Source organism: Epargyreus clarus, unplaced genomic scaffold (genome assembly GCF_041222505.1).
Source record: "Epargyreus clarus isolate Ecla_fem2 unplaced genomic scaffold, WU_Ecla_fem_2.2 ptg000015l, whole genome shotgun sequence".
Taxonomy (NCBI): Eukaryota; Metazoa; Arthropoda; class Insecta; order Lepidoptera; family Hesperiidae; genus Epargyreus; species Epargyreus clarus.
Genome location: NW_027332223.1, coordinates 3,855,600 through 3,878,898, shown reverse-complemented (window position 1 = coordinate 3,878,898; position 23,299 = coordinate 3,855,600). Strand labels below are relative to the sequence as shown.

Sequence of the window (23,299 nt, the reverse complement as noted above, 5' to 3'; positions counted from 1 at the left end):
CAGAACTATCAGATGTATATTAAGATTTTAAGATATTTTTGTATTTATAAAATCAGATTTAAGGTAGATGTAATAATTATATTTATCAATCAAAATATTATGCTAATTAAGTTTAACTATTTATTACAAAGAGCCATTTAATTGCTGACTTTATCATTTTACGGTGACCTATATGAATTGTTGTTTCCAAAGCAATTTTGAGCCATAAAGCTGTTCCTTATTGCGTTTAATGTAATTAAAAGCACTACATCGTATTTAAAATGGATGTTTCTGTCATAAACATTGAATATTATTAATATATTGAGTTAAATGATTTTAATATCTACGGTATAAGCTATATTTTGTTTTAGTGAATTTTATTTAAAAAATATACTTTACTGCTTTTGCTTGTTGCCTTAAACTGAATCTTCTGTGGGGGATCAACGGCCTTAAAAGGAACTTAATATGCATCCGAGCCTTATTAGCTTTTTGTCTGAGTGCAACATGAATAGGCAAAGACTTTGTTGAGGTTCTATGTATCTACCAGATCTGCACATAGACATACTTTATGTTTTTCTTCGGATAAAAACATGTCATGTCATTTCTATTTGTGGTCCACATATATTTAAAACGTTTTTATACCGACATAATTATCATGTACTGATTGTAATGATGATATCATAAGTGTCAAAAGTCATTCGGACTAAATACCAAATGGGATCGACTCGCTAACTGTAGTGTCGGTTAACCAATGAATAGTAATCGTTACATTAGTAGGACAACAATAGCAAAATAAAACTGTTACTCATAATACTTGTAGTAATGGGTGTTCGGTATAGTACAGTTATATGTGCCCACTTAGCTATGTACTTATGAGCCCGCGTATGAAATTACTCCGACCATCTGCAGATGATATAAAAGGAAGTGCCGACATATTTCTTTATTGCACTACCTACGGTCGGAATGAAGTCAACAATTGTTTTTATGCAGTGCCTAGACTTTTTCTAAGACAAAGAAAATTTTACAATAATATACATGCATACTACTACCGTTCATACAGTTTCCTAACATATGGTATCCTAATTATATTGAAGCCCGTTAAAAGATACCTTCGTTCGACTTTAAACGGTGACGTGTGCGCGTTACATTCTTAGAATTATTTGATCCTTCGAGCCAGATGTTGTGTGTCGTCCTGTTGAACACATCACTTCAATTGACGTACTAATTTTAGCTTTATGGATTAGTAGTAGTATTTGTCCTTCCTTGAGTTATCTATCTTTTGTATTCTGTAAGTCTGTTCTGTATTTTAAACCTTAAGGTTTTATTTCGTTTCTTACAAATATCAGCTTTCCAAAAACTATAAATCTACAAATAAAGAAAGCTTAATGCACTATTATTTTCGACGTTTTAAAAATAGCCTGTAGGCACGTTTAGCTCTACACATTGCAGATGTATTTTTGCAGCTGTGCCCCTATAATGGGATAAGTCTGGCTATTACCCACCCCCTAATTGCAATTGTCGCGAAACCGGTCAAGTTATAAAGGTCCAAATTTCCTACTATTGTGCAATATTATAGTGCTATGGGAGACAGAAATAATTATATAGCCATTCTTATATATAATTAGTCCTCATCTGCGTAAAAATAAGATATACTGATCTATTGGTATGATTTTATGATCATTACTATTTCATTATCCAGTATAATTTAAGAATCTTAAATAGAATACAAATCTAATATTCAATTATGTTTACATGAAGATGTTCTTTATTAATTGATCGTTTATTCATAGATTTCATGGTTTACTTCTAATTGATCCTTATTGATATTAATCGTTTAATGTCAAAGAGTGCCCTACTGAACGGTTTATTTGATATGGTCTGTTGAAAGTTGTTATGACAGTTTATTTGGCCTAATTTCTTCACTAATGCATGTGTTGATATTGAATTCGATGTGCGCTTCCATTATAGTTTCACAAGCTTGCATTGGAGCGTTATACATTTTTTTTGCTTTTCGGTAGTATTTAGTTTTTATTTTAGGCATAACTTCATTGAATACTTTAATATTAAATGACCACATCGTAACGGAAGTAAAATATTAAATTACTCGCTTCATTCTGCAAAGAAGGTTAACTTCATGTAAGGAAATATTTTATAGTACGTAATGTTCATAGTTTATACTCCTAGATAACAATAATAGGATATTATTATTGCCGTTCCATAAGATCGCGCGTTCATATTGCGATAATAATTTTTATTCAATTTCCGCATAGGAACCGTGAATTCTAAATGTATGTTGGACATATTCGACGTGGTTCACGTAAACTATATTAGGTACTAATTTGGCTAACTATGCAGCCAGACATTTCCGAGTGCGGTGAAATAGGTCGTACGAGTTACGGTTCAATGATGAACAAAGTACTTATTCATACTCTTTCGTCGCTAAATTCGGTCACACTCTAACTATTAATGATCGTTCATTGTTCGCTATCAAATTGAAAAGAATAGCTAATAAAGTTCATTCGCCGTTCGTAAGGATAGTCGAAGTTCTCAAAGCGGTTCGATATGTTCCAAATTGGGATCTACACGCGGTTGCCGGTCAAGGCTGTGGAGGCCCGCAGTCCGCATCGCTTGTCGTATTCGACTTGGCACGTCACCAGCTTGGCGCATTGATCTAATGTCACAGATACATAGCCTCAAGCTTCAACTTAACTCGTAGAGGTGATAGTTTAGATATTAATTCCGATGTCACCACGCTCCATAGTGTCTGTGTTGTCTTGAAGTGTGTGACAAGGCAGATTTACTTATATCAGATCTGCCAACATTTTCCAATTCTTCAAGGCGGCTTTAAGAAACTAACCAACACAACCAACACTCTTATAAAGTAATATGTCACAGTCTTGGCTTGACTACTGTCCGGCAAGGAATTCTATTGATGCTTTCGACTTTCGAGTTCTTGTGGGCGTTGTTGATAAACATGCTACACCATTAAATCCTACTCGAAACCGATGGAATGTCGTACATTATTTTTATGTTTCCGACAATTCTGTGCAGTGCTAAATAAGCCGGAAAGGATATGTAGAGTAACGACGACAAATAGGCTCGTTAGCGCCACGTGCTAGTGACGGTTATTTTTCGAGGACGTTCTTCGTATCATAAAAAACTAGACAAGGAACTCGTTTTCAAATGGCCCAAACTGCCTGCGCTGTTTATTTTTTATTGTAATCGAATATTCAATGGAAATGGTATTAGCACTACTTGAATATAAGTGAGTTTGAGTCGATGAATGGGATACATTTTAGATGGCTGTTCTATTCGGGATTGACCTTTCTGATGTCTATGAATTGATAATGTGCAGAGTTGAGAAATATGGAACGAAAACACAAAGGACTGTGAAGCAACGAACCGTAGTGAACATTGTTAGAACAGTGTTTTCCCATGACATTTTACATATGCTTGATATATGGTGCCTATATAGCTAATCAACTGAAGTGTGTAGTGTGAATTCCCGAAATAGATTTTACTAATGAATCTTTGAACATATTTTACCGCTATCTTATCTTCTGACGCGTGAATCAACATTTGCCCACAGACAACCAGCCATCTAGAAAGCAATGTAAACAGGAATATTTGAACTCTTAATCTATCCATCTAAATACATTATCTTGACATACAAACGGTTTCTACGTAATAATCTTTAAGTAGTGTGAAAGCATGATAAATTAACCTTTAAAGGGTCGATCATGTGTTCACTGCCACTACGACCTTTCCCCATCCACCCTTCCTTCGTTAAGCAAAAATATCGCAACCTTTACGCGATAATAATAAATCTATGAGCACGGAAAATCGATATTATCTAGTATGTCTAAACTTACGATGTGCTTTAGTTGAGCCTGAAGCACTTTTAACATATACACGTACACACACAAACTTAACATATACGTAAATGTATGTTCGTTTTGTAATATTAGCAGTGTTGCAAATATTTCCATCGCCAACATAAATGTCAATGACTGAACCGCTCTTTGAACTCTGTATATGTAGCTTAATTTTTTAGGATCCCTGGAATATCCACTTTTATTTTCATAGACTTTTCTCTTATAATCATGTCCTGGTCTAAATACATTACATACAGGTACAATTTTTACCTTAAGATTTATTTTGCGGTTCTATCAACTATCCGTGACTAACGTTACCTTTGATATTTTAGATAACAACTGACACTAGTAAGTTTATGTTACGATCTCTTATTTAATAAAATATTAGTATTTGGACCTAAGACGTATATAAAACCTTGACCTTTCTTAAACTAAATGTACACTCCATCGATACTACGCAATGTAGTAAAAAAATGATTAGCTTCGTAATACTATCGAAACACTAGATTCGACTGAATGAATCTAAAGTGAAGGACTTTTAAAGCGTCTGGTCTATGTTTACTCTCGCTACGTTTAATATACAGTTGCATGGGCATAGAGGTTACTCAGCTACATCTGACATGAGTCACGCACTCCAAAACCGTTGCGTTATGTTTACGATGCCCGGCGGAAACTGGAGGGCGTAATTATTAAAAAGCGGGCTCTCAGCTTCATACTTGTAAACCACTTCGTCAGCTTATATTACAGTTATTAACACGACGTGTACTGATACGCTCCTTTCAATTACGATTCGTGATTTATTATTATTATCTTCTAAGCCGAGACGCGGTTCAAGTACGGCAGCTTTTAGAGCACTCAAAACTTTCATCAAGTGTCTAGTAGTTAGTGCCTCCTCATTGTTCTTAGGAGGCATTCTCTCGCTATTATGACTTAGAAGAGATCCTTTTGTAGTCTTTCACTTTGCAACCTAGCGAAAAACCTCTATCCCCGGTCTTATCTCAGACGCTATTCTCTACGGACACTTCTATTAAACGTGGATCCGATGAAAAGTGTATCGTGGCCGACAAGGTGGTCCTACGAATGTAGTTATACGGATATTGAGGATAGTGTTTATAACGCGCTTGCTTACATGAAATACTTAAATACGAAGTTTATGCTTTGCTTAGTGCCGTTTTATACCTTCTGCTATAACGTTTATTATATTATCGTATAGAAAGTCGAATTCATTATACCAAATACGCTAAGTAAAGTACGTTTAAGTAAGAGATTTCTTCCGAACCGACAATTCTCACGGAATCATTCAGCTGAGCAAACCAGTTTGTATTCGAGTTTTGTTCGTTGGTGACACATATTTGAAGGGAACTTTTATTCACCAATTCCTCGAGTTGCTCGAAAGTGTTGAACAGGAAAATATTTATTAAACTACGTTATATAAGTTGACCAGTTATGAATGATTCCTTATTTTTTTAATTGGAAGAATAACTCATTAGTGACTATTCACAATATATTAACTAGGTACCTAAAGTAAATAATTATAAAAGGAAAAAAATAAATTGTTTTACATATCCATTACATTTTATAATGTAGGTCGCAGAGCGTCCATGGACAGGCAAAACACTAGACAAACATTTTGTAACTTTCAAATTTTATTACAATGAGGTCACATGTTTTGTTTTAAAACTATTTTACTAATTACGAAGGATCCTTGATACGTTATGGTACAAAAAGACGCTCTATGACACATCTTCAGAAAAAGCATAAATTTGTAGTTAATTACGTGTATAGGCAGTTCATCTAAGCCATCTCGCTCGACTGGTTTCTTGATATGAGCAAAGCACGTGTCGCAGGATTCCTTGCACGGATACGATGCGACATTGAGACGACCTGCCTTGACTTAAACATTCATTTTATATTCAAAGTAGATAAATATGCGATCTTTTATCACATTAAAAGTATAGTTTACCAACTTTAAAATTATAGTACTCAAAGCTTTCTCCCTTTCATTTCTCGTGACCCTAGAGCCCTTAAGTATGTCGTTATGCATTCCTTTGTTTAAGTATGCCATGATATGCATAGCATCTTATCTAAAGATCAAACAGATATTGACAAATCGCGAAGCCTGGTCAGTCTATTACACGAGGGCATCATCTTAATTGAAAACTATATGCTAAACGCTTGTTACATCTCGGATTACCTAACGTTTGTAGGGTACACGATAGTTACATTAGCTTTACACCGCTTCCAACATTTGATATCAGCTTCAATATGAATGATAGAACCAGTTTAATGTAACAAAAACGTTTCGTCTCGTATCATCGCGCTAATTTCAATATCGTTTGTAACGTCGCTAGCGTCAGCCAGCGAGCCTGCGGTTTCATCCAGTAATATAATCCCACCACATCTAATCCCCACTGCAGAGTAGCTGAGCTTCGGTGCCAACGAACCTATCAACTGGTTTCCGAGGAATAACTTGAATTTGTACGAGTTTAATATGTTTTGATTATTACGGCGTACATACTAGGACTTGATTTGCATAACTCTGTTGGATAATATATTTTGTTACCTAATAGTAACATTTATAAAGCTGAAGGTACAATTGGCTCAGTTTAGTATTTAATGCGAATAATTTATTCAAAAAATCTCTTCAAGTATTATATTTTCTCCATGTTAGTATTCATGGTATTTAGTATATTACACAGCAGTAAATGTATTTATTGTATGCATTAAAATAATACAAGTCAAAAATCAATTTATCTGTTGTCTATTACGATTATACAAAATTATTTTTTGCAGAACTTTACAGTTCTCATACATTAATATACACCTTAATATACGTGGTTAATTAAGAAGTTTTCATGGCACTCCATTAAACTCGCTTAAGTGGTACACCAAGTCGCACTAATGAAAGAGAATATTGTTTTCTCCCTCCTAAAAGCTGAGTGCCCTCAGTTTATTGACGGCTATAAATTTTCAAGTTACATAAATATTAATGTTACTACATCCATTCATCATAAATCATTTTCAAAATAAATCTTTCTTAAATATGTTCTGGTTATATTTAAACTGATTCCATCCACAAAAGGTTTACAAAGTTTTATTCAGTTTCAGTGTTTACTTAATTATTAAATTAAATCATAAACTTAGTATACTAAGGCCTTTAGAGTATGCATGAAAAACAGATTCTTTAAATAATTATGTTGTATGATTTTTTAATGATGTACTTAAAACATAGCTTTTTGAAACGATTACTTCGTTAATTTGCAATATGAAACTTCGTTTAGTCTAGTGTAGTGTTTTTTGTTGTATCTAGTACGAACTTTTGCCCGCGGCTTCGCTCGCGTTACGAAGTAATATTATTAAGTAAGAAGATTTATACCAATCATCCCCTATTTTATCCCCTTGGGGGTGGAATTGATCAAAATCCTTTCTTAGCGGATGCCTACGTCATAACATCTACTTGCATGCCAAATTTCAGCCCGATCCGTCCAGTGGTTTGGGCTGTGCGTTGATAGATCACTATGTCAGTCCGTCACCTTTGAGTATATTTTGATTTAGTTCAATAAAAAAAGTGTTTTCTATATTAAAATTGAAAATAATAATTTATCAAGTATATAACTTTAAAGTTACTTTTTGTTTGTTACAGATTTATCAAAGAATCGGTTTAGTGATGTGCCTGATGAAGTGACAACATACGTTTTCTTAGAAAAGTTACTATTATCACAAAATATTATAAGAAGTCTACCGGATGCAGTAGGAGCCCTGCAGTCTCTCACTTACTTGGATCTCAGGTATGTTTTACAATATAATACACATAGATGTAATTGTCTTTTATTTTTATCACATACTTTTCATAAACTTAAATGTCTACTACTAAAATTAATTACTTTTAGTATAAATTAAGTGATGACATAACGCTGCCGCAATGATATATGTTTACCTACAATTATTTCAAATTAACATTTTAAGTCACTTATATCAGTGGATGATAAGTCCCATTCTACACTACAATATGCAAAAACAGATTACACTTTAGTAAGTGTATTCACCTATACTACATCATTTTAATATCTCTACCTGCATGGTAATTAGCGTTACGTAAAACTTGCATTAAATCAACTTTGACATTCAGACGATATTCTTCAGGTATCGATTTTAAGTGCGGCAAAAGTGACAATAGAAATAACTTATCAGGATCTTCATGTTCATGTTTAGGTAGATTATTATCTACGCTTGCAAACGCAAATTCGTCTATTAGTTTAGGAGTGGATAACGTTTTCGGTGTAGGCGCAATTTCCAATTCGATGCCTTCAGGTGATCTGCAATCATCTTGATTATCATAATTTTCATTATCGTTATCCGCCATATCTTCTTCTGAAGACACCTGATTCGCCCTCACCCATTTTAATTTCTTTCTGGATTTCCAAATTCTCTTCTTTTCGGGCTCATCGTCCGAATCACTCGACGCTGCGTTTTCGACTGGCAGTGCCTGGTTTTTCAATATGAACTGCAATTGCTTGCTATATATGTAAGGTCGTTTAGTTCTACTCGGATCTTTTAAGTACTTTTGAAAACAGTCTCTTATACTTTTCCATTTCTTTTGAAGCTGGAGTTCTGTAACAAGAAGAAACAGGTTTATTTATATCTTCTGCTATGGTTCGAATTTAATTAAAATGCTGGAGTCCATACGCTTAATGATTTATGCAAATTGTTTGCTATGGAAGTTGATATTTCCGGCACGCCTTACGACGTTCTAGGTAGAACTAGTCTAGGAACTGACAACGTATGCTCATTTCATGCATCGGTAGATGACAGACTTATTATAAACATCGGACGTGAAATTTAAATTATATAAACACTCGTCTATCGCATAACAATCTCGTATGAAGATGATATAAATAGACCAATGTATAGATGTACCCGTTGCTATAAAATGTTTTTGTAACGACTTGTGAATAGACCGTAGCTATTCAACATACATCTCCGACGTAAGATACCGTGATCTTTAAACGTTGTTTGATAACATTACGTCATGACGCGATAACATATTATCAGAGGTGCTTGACTCGCAAATGTGTCACCCAGCCAACAAAAAGTGATATAAGTACACGAAAACAAAAGAAACTGTTCCAGCGTAGATACAAAATAGACAAAATTGCGGACGTTACAATTACAACGCAGTGTTTACGCTCGTAACAATCTAATGAGCTCGGATCGTTCCACGCTCCGTCAGTTGGACGTCAGCGATTAGTCGCCCAGTGCGTAACGGTACAACATCCTGACATTAGTATTGTTTACCCATAATTACAAGCCCGGCATCTGAGACTTCCCTGTTACAATTGTCCTTAACAACCATAATGAACGACAAGTGAACGTTTTACGTAAGTGAACAAATAAAAAAAACACCACGATGATTGAAGAAGGTTAATTAAGTTAAAATATAAATTAAAATGTATGTTATATCGTACCTAGTTCTCGCATCTCGCTCTTCGTTACTTTAACGTCGCCCTGCATTAGTTCGTTGACGACCTCGGTCCACAGCTTGTGTCGTACTTTCTTCGTGCGGTATTGCAAATCTTCAAAGTCCCAAATGCCGGGTCTCTTTTGAACCTCTTCTATTAAACGTTCCGGATCATATTCGAACTGCATCATCGACATGGCTGAACATAAAGTGATGTTAGTCTCTATTTTTGTAGCTTGGTTTACTTCTGAGGTGCAGGTAACGCTCCGTGTGAAACGGCTTGTACACACGAGCGGGCGGGCGCCGAGCGACTGACGCGCCGCGGGGGAACGCTCCAAGATGGCCGCTGCATGCGATAGGGTGTCCAACTAATCTCTTGCCAATATCGGACAATGCAATATGTCCCTACATTTGTTATTTCTCTAAGCGTAGTTAAATGCATATTCGTGTATATCTCTATACATTATCTTATTTAATTCCTTATATTGTTACTCTCCAAGAAATATTTTTATCTGTTGTGTTGTAATTTAAAATATGTTCATTTTAATGATACGCGGACCTAAGAAAATAAGGAGTATTTAAATAATTCCTGACCTAAATAGAAATACGACTGAGCAATGCATATTAATATATTTTTTCTGACAATAGTAAAGAATGACAGATTGTAATAAAACATCAAGCGTGAGTGGCCTGTTAGTATTGCAAAGGGGTGCAAATAAACTCATTTCAACAGGGCCAATTGAAATAGTTTTTCTATTATTCAAAATATTTTATAATTCAATTAATTGAATGTAAACTAATTTTAAGGAATGATCGTATATCATTAATCATAATATATGTTAACAGTTCTATGTTAGTTGATTTACCTACCAACAAAGGGGCTATCCAACTAAACTTTGCATTGCGGTTTTGCAAAACATATGTCACATGTTAAATTTCAATCACATTAAAAACCCCAATATGAATAACTTATGAATAACCCTCCACGGCGTAACCACAGTGCAGACTACTAAAGAGTAAAATACACTCGAAATCGATATTCCTTTTGTTTTGTATGAAGCATTCTTAAAAAGTGATAAATTGTAGAGTGGGGACAATAAATCGCGTTATCGCATCCAAGTTTGGCAGAATAATTCAAAAACCGAGACGTGTCATAGATTTATGTGGACACCCTACAAGCCCGCGCTATCGTATCGAGCGGCGTGCTCCCCGCCACGGCGCCGGAGGGGAAACGCGCGGGTTTGCGGCTTGTGGCTTACGACCGCGCCCGACCCGACCGGCCGACTACCTGCCGACGGCCGACGCTCGGTGCTAGCGAACTCCGCGCACGTAATATCGTTGCTGCAATATGCATTTTTACTAGCGTTTTATTATTATCTCACACCTTACCCGAGGGCCACAAGCCGCAACGCTCAAAGCAAACTCGCTCAGCGCTGTAAGCGCCAGCGTCAAATGTTAATAACAAATGTGTGTCCATAAATAAATAAAGTTACGAAATTGCTCCATGAATTGAAGCGAAAACTGAAATTTGCTTGAATTTTACATAACGTTTGTAGCTAATAAAAATCTCTTTCAGAGTGTATTTTTCGTGACTTTTGAAGTATATTTGTTATACTTCAAGTTCATACGTTTAATAAATTCACGAACCTCTTTGAATCAGTACATGCTCAATATTTGCATATAATGCAACAATTTTAAAGAAATTGAATTTTAAGCGCTTTTAAAATTAATCATAGTTCTTTAAAATACTTGTATTAAACGATTGAGGCTTTATTTTAAGTGGTAAGCCGTTTCATGCCTCAAATTGTTAAGAAAATATTAATGATATTTCAGTATCATTCGAACAATACTGAAATATTAAGCTTATGTCCAGAAAATAGTTATTATTTTGAAATCACAGACAGACACGTCAATTCTATTTACATGTACTGTAGATATACCAGCTGGAAGTTGTAGTTTATTTATATGTGGTGTGATTAGAGGTAAGGTTGTGGTCATTTGTTTACGGACGACATAAATGTTGGAATTGATACTACGACTGACCTACTTAATTTTTGTATAAGTATACATGTTGCCCTCCGCAATAGTATAAAGCTATTGAAAGTATCCCTTTCTGCCATAAAGGGGAAGAATACAAAGCTTATAAATAGAAAGGATTAAGGGTGTGTTCCCGTTAGTTGGGTCCATAAACCAGAGTAACGAGTACTTTATAGTTCCTAATAACCAATGCAATAGTAGTGCTAATGTAATGAAGTTTCTCATTAATATCACCGATACTCAGCATTATACTAGGGGCGGACATGAGGATCAGTTGCCATACCCGCAACTGACCGACAAACTTCATAAAAAAATAACATAATAACTATATACAGAAAAATAACATAATAACGATACAGATAGTATCACAATTAGTCCGCAAAGTCGTCATAAAAAGATTACGTGGTTCTACATACAAATTATATTAGTCTTTGAAGTCCAAGATCTTCATACTCGAGGGCACAAAATCAAACCTTACAAGGGCCGCTCTTGACCTTAGCTAAGACACTGAGTAGTACTAACATGAACAAATTATATTTAACGATCGTGAAGAAGTCGTACTATTTAACTATGTGTCACCTTTCAAAAACTCCATCAGATAACACATACGTATAGTGCCTCCAACTTATCTGTTCAGTTGACAGGGTCGCTAGTGCAGCGTCCAATGTTACCATATAATTATATTTGCCTACTGAAGAGGGAGCTCAACAACTTTGAGACCTATGATTTTTACTAGATAAAATATGTAAAAAATATTTAAAAAGATAAATAACCTTCGTAAACATCCTAAAAAAAAGAATTAGGTTAATAATGTCAAATTTTAATTCTTAAATGATATTCTAGGACAGGAAAAATAAAAAGTCCAGAATTATTAACTATAATTATTTATATTTTATAAAAATAAAATTTATATTTTATAAAAATAATTATGGTCATGATCTCTAACTTCGAGGGGCTCCACACCAGACATCCCTGAGCGAAATAATGACGATGCGCCTGAGGTGCCTGTGCCAAGTGATTTACATAATTCGTCATCAGAGTCACTTGAATCGCTTTCGCTATCACTATGCAACTTAATAATGAATGGTTCTTCTAAATATCCATCATTGTTCCTGTATTTTTCTTCAATTCTTTTTACGTGGTGACAATGGTTTTTCCACTCTTCTTTTGTTATTTTATCGAATGCATTCTGAATTAACTGGGGCATTTCAGCACTAGATTTACCAACATTTCGCTCAGCGACATTTCTCTTCATTGAACTCCAAACCATCTCGATTGGGTTCAAATCACAGTGGTATGGCGGTAACCTGAGAACAGAATGGCCATGACTTTTTAATAGATTATCTATTTCATATTCAGGAGCTGGTTTATTACGCTTTATTAATTCTTGCAGTTGAGGTTTCGTCATTTGCTCAGAAAATTCTATATTTCTCTCCCTCAGCCACAATTGCATGACAGCCTTAGTGTGGTTTGAATTGGGACATTTATTAACACAAATGCTGTGATAGGGGGCATTGTCCATCACTATAAGAGTATGCTTATGCAGGTTCGGCAGCAATTTCTTAATAGTCCATCTTTTAAAATTATCATTATTCATTTCATCATGGTAGTCACCGCTCTTAGTGTTTGATTTAAACACAAGAAGAGCATTCTCTACAAAACCTTCTTCGCCTCCTGCATGAACTATAATCCACCTATTCCCTTTTGATACTGGCTCCAAATCACCTTCAACATCTGGGCCTTGCCAACATTTGTCAGTTGAGTGAGATGAGTGTATATAGGTCTCATCTAAATAAACGACGGGTTTTTTTTCTCCAGACTCATTCTCACGAATTTTTTGTAAGTATGCAGCCCTCCACGCAGTTATGTCATTACGCTCACATAGCACTTTTCTATTTGTTTTAGTTTTTTTAAAACGAAATCCTATTTTATGCAGCAGTTTTCTAAGTGTTTCACGTTTTGCAGAGAAATCAATTTCTTCTCTAAGTATGTTTAATAATTTTGGTATAGTCGGAATTTCTTTCCTAAATGAATAAAATTCATGAATTTTTCTCCGTATGACGCCAATGTCAAAATCATCAATGTCCAATTTTCCTGTTTTTCTTTCTCTATTCTTACCGGGAGTAGATAGTTTGACATTACTTTCTTCAGCTTTTTTCTTTTCATTCATGAGCTTGTAAACAAATCGTTCGCTTACTCCTGTAGCAAAAATATAAATACATGAAGTATAAAAAAACATTTACTACCAAAAATACTCAGTGACACTTTAACTAAGTAAAATAAAATAACTGAAATATTTACGCGGGACTTTCTATTAATTAACTATCAACACTTCATAGCAACACTAACCTGTCGCTGCTGCGACGCGTTCTGTCACTTTCTCAAACGGTATTTTCGGAGCTAGCAGGCGTTTTTCTTCCCTCATGAAATCTAAAACCTTTAAAATAATGACCCGTGCATCACTTTTGAGAGGCTTAGGCATTTTTAATCACTTATTACAATTATATTCGAATCGAAAAACAAAGAGCACTCACACTTCAAAGAATTGACAGCGGAATGACATTTCAAAATGGCGGTCGGCTTTGTTTTAGTTCCAGATTTGTCTACTGAACAGAAAAGTTGGTGGCACTATATGTACTAACTATGTTCATAGATCCTTATTAACCACAAATTTATCTAGCGATCCTTATGGGTGATTCTACCTTAATATCGCAATTCAAATTCATAGTTGATTGAATTACAGTTAATTATGCAAATACGATATTATTTACAAAGCGTTAACAGTGATATTTAGATATCACTGTCAGGATTTCATTTCATTCATGCTGCTAATACTAATTCTGCTGTAAAGGAATCAATGGGACTCAATAATGATCAAATTATGTACTAAAACATTAAAAAACGTTGACGCAAAGTAAAATAACAGGTAGAAAATAAGTACATTAAAAGAAGGGTTCTTCTGAAACCGCATTAAAATATTACTCCAAAGTTAAACTGGCTATAGAATTTACTATGGTGTTTTCATGTTGGCTAAGTATGCGGTAGTTAACCCCTTTTCCGGCTTTTAGTCCCAAAATGAGTGACATACATTTTAATAAGAGATCTTCAGTAGTTTAAATTATTATTTTTGATGCATAAAACATTATTAGTGTTTTACTCCAAATGCTTGACTTATAATAATAATTTGGTATGTTAACATACAAAAATAACACCACATTGACGTAGTCAGCGATAAGATATTGCAACTAGGTAACTACTATTGAGTAAATCTCATCAAAATACAATAAACTGATGACTATTATTATTTACATGTTTAAAATTAACAGTCGTAGCATATTCTCTTGATAGTTAAACTATTTCACGCTATTTATCTCTTGTCAGCTCTTTCCAAGTCTATTAATGTTATAGTGAAGCAACAGAATGTTCGATCGATTGAACACATGCTTCACGCATTATCAACTTGTGCTTCCACTTCTATACGAGCCACAGGGTGTTAAACATTAGCTAAATACCCGCATATTATGATTTAAAAATCTTTTAGATAATGATACAAGGTGTATTCGCAAGATTTTGTAATATGCTATTGGTCCCAGAAATTATATAAAGAAAGCATTTGTGATTTTAAAATAATTCTCATTTGTAAGTTATATTTTTTGTATATTTGTCTATACAGGGTCTTTTTAGATATCCGGTACATATAGATTGAACAAGATCTCCATATGAAGAGAGAAAACCTTGTAATATATTGATACATGTCGCCTTGAAATCATTTAGGGATCCTATGCAAACATGTATTTGACAACTTTAACTCTACAAGAGTTGGAATAAAGTAGTAAATTTTTTTTTCTAACCTTGATGAATATTATATCAATTGGTTTTAGTGAATAGTCACAGTAATAACTGGCAGGATGGCGTCGCACTTGGCCTCGAGAAGTGGCATTGCCATTGACATTGCTGTCTGAAGCACGATGAAATAAAAGCTCTGTTTTGATTTATATTTTCAATTAATTTAAATATATTGGCTGGGAATACTTCAATAACTTGTTACAGGTTTAAAATCCACTTTTCTGTAAGTAATGATTCATTTATTAAGCCACAAAGAAATTAAATGAATAGTGTAAGTAGTTAATGGAATTGTATGAAAAAAAAAAAACAAAGATTTGTACATGATTAGTTTCTAATAGTCTTTGTATATTCAAAAGTGTATAAGTAAATCTGTACAAGGTACGATCTGAATGATCACTTTCTTAATTACTGTTTTCAAGAATCTATGTATTTTATTTCATAAAGAATGATGGGCAATCCATTAGGGACCGCACATACGTAAAGAAAACTTCTAAGCTCAGTTTGTCTTAAAAACTCTCTATCACTACATTTTTCAATTAATCGATAAAATCTTTTATAAATAGGTGACCATTTCAAGACGTTGCCCTTCCTTCAGGACAAAAATAACTAAAGATTGGAGCGATTTTAGATATCTTCAAATAGCAACACTTTAGTAGTTAAGCGTTTGGATGTTTATGCGTAAGCTCTCGTGGTAACAAGTGAATCGAGTGATTGAGAGCGATTTTAAGTAGTTGTAATGTTATTAATGTGATGTGATGCTCGATTGTCTACTTTTGTTATGCATGCTTGTAAAGTTTAATTGTTTTCTTTGTGAATCTTACAAAATAAGTACGGCAACTTTGAGTAAAAGCGTTCTTTTAGTTAAGAGTTCGATTAAAGAGTTATTTTTTATTTAATATAGGAGTAGCAGGCGATCATACAGTCCTCTTGATGGTAAGTGGCTACAGCCGCCCATGGACATCTGTAATCGACCCCAGGTAGGATTAGATATTCCGACCTGAGGTCAGCCATAGATGCGCCGTTACCCCTGAGGACTAAGCTGTCTCCTTTACCACACCTTTCAAACCAGAACACTGCAGAGTTTAACACTGCTGTTATGAGGCAGAAATAGGTGTGGCGGTGGTGCTGCCGGAGAAGAGCCACAAAGAGTTCTACCACAAGTATTTGACTAGTACAGTATGTATGTATAACGTTGAAAAGGGCAAGACCAGCAAGCAAAACAACCTATCAAAAACTCTACAAACCAAATTTTTTATAATTATATTTCTCCTCTCTCATTGCTCATAACCATAAGAAAAAATTGTATACTCATATCATATTATGTACTCGTACGTGTGTCAACCGAGCTCCTATTGGATCGTGTCTCAATAAACGAGGCCATCGGTCTTCAATGAGGCACATGACCTTATAGTTGATATATCGCTGGTACAAAATTGATCTAGATCGTTTGTAAAATTGCGACGTTTGTGTCGTCGATAGATTTGATATTTCTCTTTTTTATTCGCAGTATTTTTGTACAGTCTTATTTAGTTATACGATTTTACGATACACCTTCAATTTACACCAAATTCAATTGCTTAATATTTTGAAGGTGCCAGTACCCTTTGTGGTTCGACTCCGGCGGCACCACCGCCACACCTATTTCTACCTAATAACAGCAGTGTTAGGCGCTGCTGTGTTCCGTATTGAATGGTGTGGTAAGGGAGACAGACTTTTCCGAGGCGTTTCAGCTTAATCCTCAGGGGTAGCGGCGCATCTGTGGCCGACCTTAGGTAGGAATATCTAATCCTATCTGAGGTTGATTACAGATGTCCATGGGCGGCAGTAGCCACTTACCATCAGATGGACTGCATGCTCGTCTGCTACCCCTATATCATAAAATAAAAAAAAATGATAGAACAGGACTCTTATGTAGAATAAGTATTATTATCTGTATGTTTTCTAAATTATTTAATTAGTTGCAATCAATGAGACCGACATCTTATATTCTTTGGAGTTATAAAACAATTGAAACATAGTTATCAATTTATTGTAATACATTTTTGGTAGGTAATGGTTGTAATTCTTATTTTTAGACTGTTGAAGTCATTGAGGATTGATAACGGTTCGGTGATTAACTTCGTCGGTTTTGAAATATTGCTCAAACTTTACAAAAACACATTCATTTATTACGATCAGAAATACTCACAGAAAGTTTATGTAATTGTCTTTCCTTAATTTTTGGCTGCACTATCGTGTGATGCAATAGAATATTTTTCTGATTTGTAATTGAAAACATAGGTACTTTTATATATTTTAATTCTGAACTTAACGTTCACAAACGGTAGACAATACGGCTTTTTGATATCTTTGTGTATGTTGCAAAACTATTAGCGGAGAAACGTTCGCACTGATTGCTCGATCCCGATAATACGTTTATAACTGCTACCGATGGTCAATGCTGATCATCTCTTGTAATCTCTCGCGTATGTATTTAGCTGTCAGCTTCAATACCCACTCTAAGATGACAGTCGATAAGTCATTAGGTGGATATGTTTTTGCTTCTAAATGCACCTTTAATTTGTTCAGATGTAACCGGACTATGCTAATCCTCTATTCCTTACGGTTTCCGCTTAGAATCAGTTTTTTTACCATGTTATCTAAATGCACATCGTGTTGGGAATCTGATCATAATCTTGAGCGTTTGCTTTTTTACTGTTTGGATGTTTTCTGTCAGAATTAAAAGGGTTAAAAGTAAACCCATGCAGGTCAAATGTGTGTTTAAGCTCTATAACTTTACACAATTGTGACAACATTGAGTGTTGACACTTCACAGGCACACTGTTTCCCATCACTGATAAAGCAAGTGATAAGTTTTAAACCGCACGTGTCCGTAATTTTACGTAGTATTTGAGCAAGCTTAGAAAGCTAACTTTACAAAACTGTACCATTCTTAATTCTTAAATATGGGTGTAACAAATAATTGTCACATTGTAGGGATTTTAATTGTTAGAAGTGTAATTGAGCGAATACAATGATCTACATATAAAATTGTTAGAAACCACATTTCACATTTTATTATACTAAATCAATTTTCTTTAGCTTTCCTATTCAATTTATAACGTTAGTGGGTAATTTGTACATAACGACTGGTGCTTCAGTCGGTCTTGTTGTGGTTTTTGTCGCGGCTCCATAGTGCAATGCTCTTCTGAGTGTTTGTGCTGAGTGGATCGGCACTTTGATCGTCAGTACGGTTATGTTTAAGTTCATAAAGCGAAATTATAGTGTTTCAGACTTCATTCCGTTCTGATTGTGTCGTTTTATGAGCCCCTTTGTCATCTACGAGTTAATTTTGTAGCAAAGCTGAAAGTGCACTATGTATATCTTTAGCTTTTTTTGGACACGAGTCTCTCATTACAACTGGGATAGACCGTTAGAATATCCCACGCTGCTTCAATGCAGATTTATGGAGACTAAGTATTTCATTAGTTGATTACTTAAGCGACAGGCAGTTTATGTTAAACAATTAAATGAACTATTTACATTTGTAATTATAGATGCCATATTTGACAAACGTTTTATCCGGAAACGCAATCGTAGGTACTTAGCATTTCCTTATTGTCTGTCTTTGTTGTCATCGAGGAAGATTTAAATACGTAGCCCTTCCTAGTGTCGTACACAAACTGTAAACAAACAAATGCTGAATGAAACTAGAATGTGACATTTATTTTCATTTAGTATTTTTTCGAAGTTTTCCAGCGTTCCACCGTTTACACACCACGGCTCGTATTGTCCGAGCTTTATATTGTTAGTTGCCTTTATTTGCGTACAGTTCGCGTCTAGTTCCTGACAAAAGGTGGGTACATATATAGTACTTTATATTACCTTAATTTACGTAGGTACAATTCGTATTTAGTTCCGTACAAAAGGTACACAGTAAGTACATTAAGCTTTGCATTTGCAACATACGTTTATTGTACGAATAACAAAAGGTAATCTGTTCTGTTTTGTTGATTGTACAATAAAGATGTCCTCTGTGTGGAATGACTGTTACGGTAATAGTACCGAATAGTTGTCTGTAGAGTCACAACTGTTTTGTCGCATAAGTTCGCGCTGTTGTGTTATGGATCTGGAAGGGTCGTATAATCCAAAGTTGTATGAGGCGTTCCAAGTTTTCATTTAGTCCTCGGGGATTGCAGTGTACACTTAATAGAAATTTATATTATTTAGAGTTAGTGAACTAGAATTACTTCAGAGTAGTGTGGTGAAGTTTGTTTAAAGTTTCCTAGTTGTGGGAAGAAAAACATGTCCAGCTGTAAGTTATTATATTATTTAAGATTATGAGATTGGCAAAGTACGATTGCTTGCAATCAATCCATCCTCTAGTTAGTGAACATCTATGACTAACTTCATATAGAACACGATTTATTTGAAGCCAACTTACAGATGCGTCGCAATTTCTGAGGAAGGTGCTCGCCCTATATGTAAGTCAGGTAAAATTATGAAGATTATATACTCATTTTATATTTTTAAATTTTTTATCACGTGGAACCAATAGTAGATTTTTCAGTAACATTTCTCGGATAAAAATAGTTCCATTACAATTTTATATTGCGTCCGGAATTAATTCTACTTATCTATTCCACTTACCACAGCTCTAGAGTATTATACCTATATGACAGAACATCTACTCATAGGCATATTACACAGAACAAACTGTACACATACTGCACGTGCCTGTGTGTGATGTACGCACACACTTGCATAGTTAACAGTCGCGTCTTACAAGTTCCACAAAGTAACCTTTATTTCCCTATACAAAAAGAAGTCGTGTCGTGATAACGATAACAGCGAAACAGTTTGTAGGTCGGTATAAAGATCAGTGGGCGGGGTGAACGACCGGGGATGTCACGGTCGGTTCACATATACGTAATTTTAGCAGGGTTGTCACGTATCACCAGTATTGTATAAGTGACATATCACATCAATGTTGTTAAAGTCCTACTGTCTACTATCCTACCACTGTTCGGTAACACCTGTTGGTAATAATTTTAACCAATTTTGCCTACATCAGTTGGAAGTTCAACAGTTTAAGCAGGTAATAATTGTAAAAGTTTAGAACATTAAAGTATAGTTATAGTATCATTACTGAATATCTCTTTCACTTTAGTCCTATTTTGATATGCTTAAAGATATCCATAGGTGACAGTTGTCACTTACAATAACTTACTTTGTCAGGTGAATTATATACTTATTCGCTGTTTCAGTTAAAGTAAAACAAAAAAAAACAAATACATATTTTTTGTACGCTATTACAGTAAATAAAAAGTAACCAATGGTAACGTATCCAACACGATTACAGGCCAAGTGTGAAAATCTGTTCAATCCATCAGCTCCAAGAAATCCACTGCTAGACATAGGCGTTGAATGTTAAGGATGTTTTACCGTAGCCACCGCGCTTAACTGTCTTCGTGACCCCAATAGATGAATAAGTTCGCAGGAAGACACCACTGACCATATCCCGGATTGAATTCGTTAGACGTTAGACATCTAATACCAAACTGAAATGGGATACGTATCTAAATAAAATAGGACAAAGGCTGCTTTTGTCGATTAAGTTAAAAATGGTTCTTATAAATAGGTATGTGAAAAATTCTTTATAGTTCAGTGTTAAGCGCTGATGGGCTATGATTTGAAGGTATGATTTGTTAAGAGAGGCAAACTTAGTCCTTAGAGGCATCTGTGGCCGAAATCTTATTTGGGGCTCATTATAAATCTTCGTAGGCGATAATAGCCACTTACCTACATCAATTGGACTACATGCTCCTTTGTTTCATACTTATTACTCATATTAAAAAAAGCCTTTCGACATAAAAAAAAAAGTGTGTGTGTGTGTCAGCTACGACGCACGATTGGAGTTTACTCCTTACGAATGATAATTATGATATATATCGAATAGAAAAAAGGGTAGGTAAATGAACGCATCTGCTAAAATGATAAGAGAAACAAACATATATCTGTAATTATTCGGATTATTTATATACTTCAATAATGCGTATTACATAAAGTATGTTACAAAATAATATAAAATAGCGCCATCTAGTGGCAAGTTTTATAAATTGTAAGTTTGCAAGTTTATCAATCTATGTATTTTGGTTCCAAATATTATAATGGTAACTTAATATAATTGTTTATATTAAAGTACATTTTAATATAATATAATTATTTATATTTAAATTATTTATGTTAAACGTTTTATAACTTAAAACTTAATAATTATAATTTCTTTGCCATCTATAAAATATCCTTGTTGCAATTTACGGATGAAATTTATATGAGACTCAATAAACATGTTATTATATGTAATTTGGATTATTTCTGAATGTTTTATAATTCTAGAATTCATTTAAAACGTATTGCTAATTTTATATAACTTATTTTGAACATAATTCATTAGCAATAATTCTGTAATAAATATTAAATAATACTGTTTTGATTTTGCCCGTTTATCGTTGATAGATGGTGCTGATCAATAATGCATCCATTTTTATAAGTTAAATTAATATATCAGTAACTTACAAAAGCCTCTTTATGTTAAAAACTTATTTTGCTAATATTATATCTTATTCAATTGCTTACTGATTTTATATGTTACTCTTCTTTAAAAACGTTCATAAAAGATTGTTAATCATATTATGGCGCCAATGTTCATATTTTTTACAGTGTTTATAAATGATCAAACCTATAACTTAATTTATGCAAAAATGTAAACAAATTAGTTAATGACGTTTTAATGTTTTATATTTTGCTAATTATTTTTATTGTAATAATTACTTTCATATGGGATTTGAACTTACTGTATTTTAAATTAATAAAAGCACTCTTGATTCATATTTTGGTTACCGTTACGCCTCAACTTTTCGTGTTACACTTGATTTTACTCCTCATAAAATTTCCGTACCGGGCCTTATAACTCAAATCGTTTCTTAAGGAGTAAACTCCAAAAATACAATATAATAAACAATTAATCGACTAGGTTAAAAAAGAGTCGTTCAACTATAATGCCGTTTTACTTGAGATTCTATATAATATCATAGTTTTGCGAAGACAGATAGAGAACTTTATATCACCCAAAAACTGTTCATTATGCAAATCAATTACAATAAAAAGGTGCATCGCAACCCTATTAGTAAGTACTAGTGTTGCTTTGTACGGCATAGTCAAGTAACGTGAGGTAAAAAGTTGAACAGTTGAACTAACTGCATTGAAATAAGGTGATAATGTCGTTGGTTAAACGGAATTTGTATTGTACTATGCACTTATGTAGTTTTACTGGGATGTAGTGTTATTACACACATGGACGCACATACGCACACACAGATGGAGAAAGTGGGGAGGAGGGAAACACAGAAAAGAGGGAGATAGATAAACATACAGTCAGACAAAGAGGCAGACATAGAGTTAAACCTTGTCAAACGATTGACACGATGCAAACATATTGCTACTCTTATATTATAAAAAATATATATATATATATTATTGTGGCGTTTCAACATTAGTCCTTAGGTGCAGCAGAGTTATGATCGAAATCAGATAGAGTACGGATGATCTCGATACGCGGTTTTAATTTCTTTACTATCGATATTATCGTGAATAGTTGAGTATCTGTTACATAATAAAATGTATGGATGCTACGTTATTGTTAGTCCAAATTCATATAAGTATATTAGGTAGAAATCTTATCCTCTATTATATATCCTCCATAGAAATCTATTAGCAACATACTAATAACTACGTCACTTTGTCACGGCAGTCGTCTTAATTTGCAGTTTAACAGATGATCATAATTAATCTCATTAGTTATTAGTAAAGAAAATTATGTAGTGATAAAATTCTCATGATAACTATCATCGTATAAAATTAAATCGAGGAAGTAACATCTGCCAAAATATTTTTTTAATGTCTACATATTAATGTGAAGGTCTTTACTGTATAATTAATTATCACATGCTTTAACGGCGAAGGAAAACATTCTGTAGAAACCTACGTTCCTTATAATTGTCTCAAAGGAGCATGAGTCTGAGAGTTGTCTCAAAATAAGATATAGTTCTCAAAGATGAGAGAA

General features: G+C 34.2%; 2 protein-coding genes across 6 annotated transcripts in view; one reads left to right on the top strand and one right to left on the bottom strand.

The window, feature by feature from the left end:
* Positions 1-23,299, top strand: part of Lrch (Leucine-rich-repeats and calponin homology domain protein) — a 62,714-nt gene that overhangs the window by 16,813 nt on the left and 22,602 nt on the right. For all 5 annotated transcript variants that reach the window (XM_073081169.1, XM_073081168.1, XM_073081166.1 and 2 more), the window contains exon 2: positions 7,498-7,642. In XM_073081169.1, coding sequence (XP_072937270.1) covers positions 7,498-7,642 — 145 coding nt within the window. The remainder of the gene's footprint in view (positions 1-7,497; positions 7,643-23,299) is intronic.
* Positions 7,667-9,641, bottom strand: LOC140748331 (uncharacterized). The gene is made up of 2 exons (XM_073081172.1): positions 9,320-9,641; positions 7,667-8,465 (listed from the first exon to the last, which is right to left on the bottom strand). Exons 1-2 carry the CDS (start codon positions 9,507-9,509, stop codon positions 7,906-7,908), a joined length of 750 nt encoding a protein of 249 aa, XP_072937273.1. The 5' UTR covers positions 9,510-9,641; the 3' UTR covers positions 7,667-7,905.

Bases quoted from the DNA above. Each gene is read 5' to 3' on its own strand.
- LOC140748331 (XM_073081172.1), bottom strand. From the start codon at position 9,509: ATGTCGATGATGCAGTTCGAATATGATCCGGAACGTTTAATAGAAGAG. The intron at 8,466-9,319 runs GTACGATATAAC...TTCTTGTTACAG, and splicing joins GAGCGAGATGCGAGAACTAG to AACTCCAGCTTCAAAAGAAA.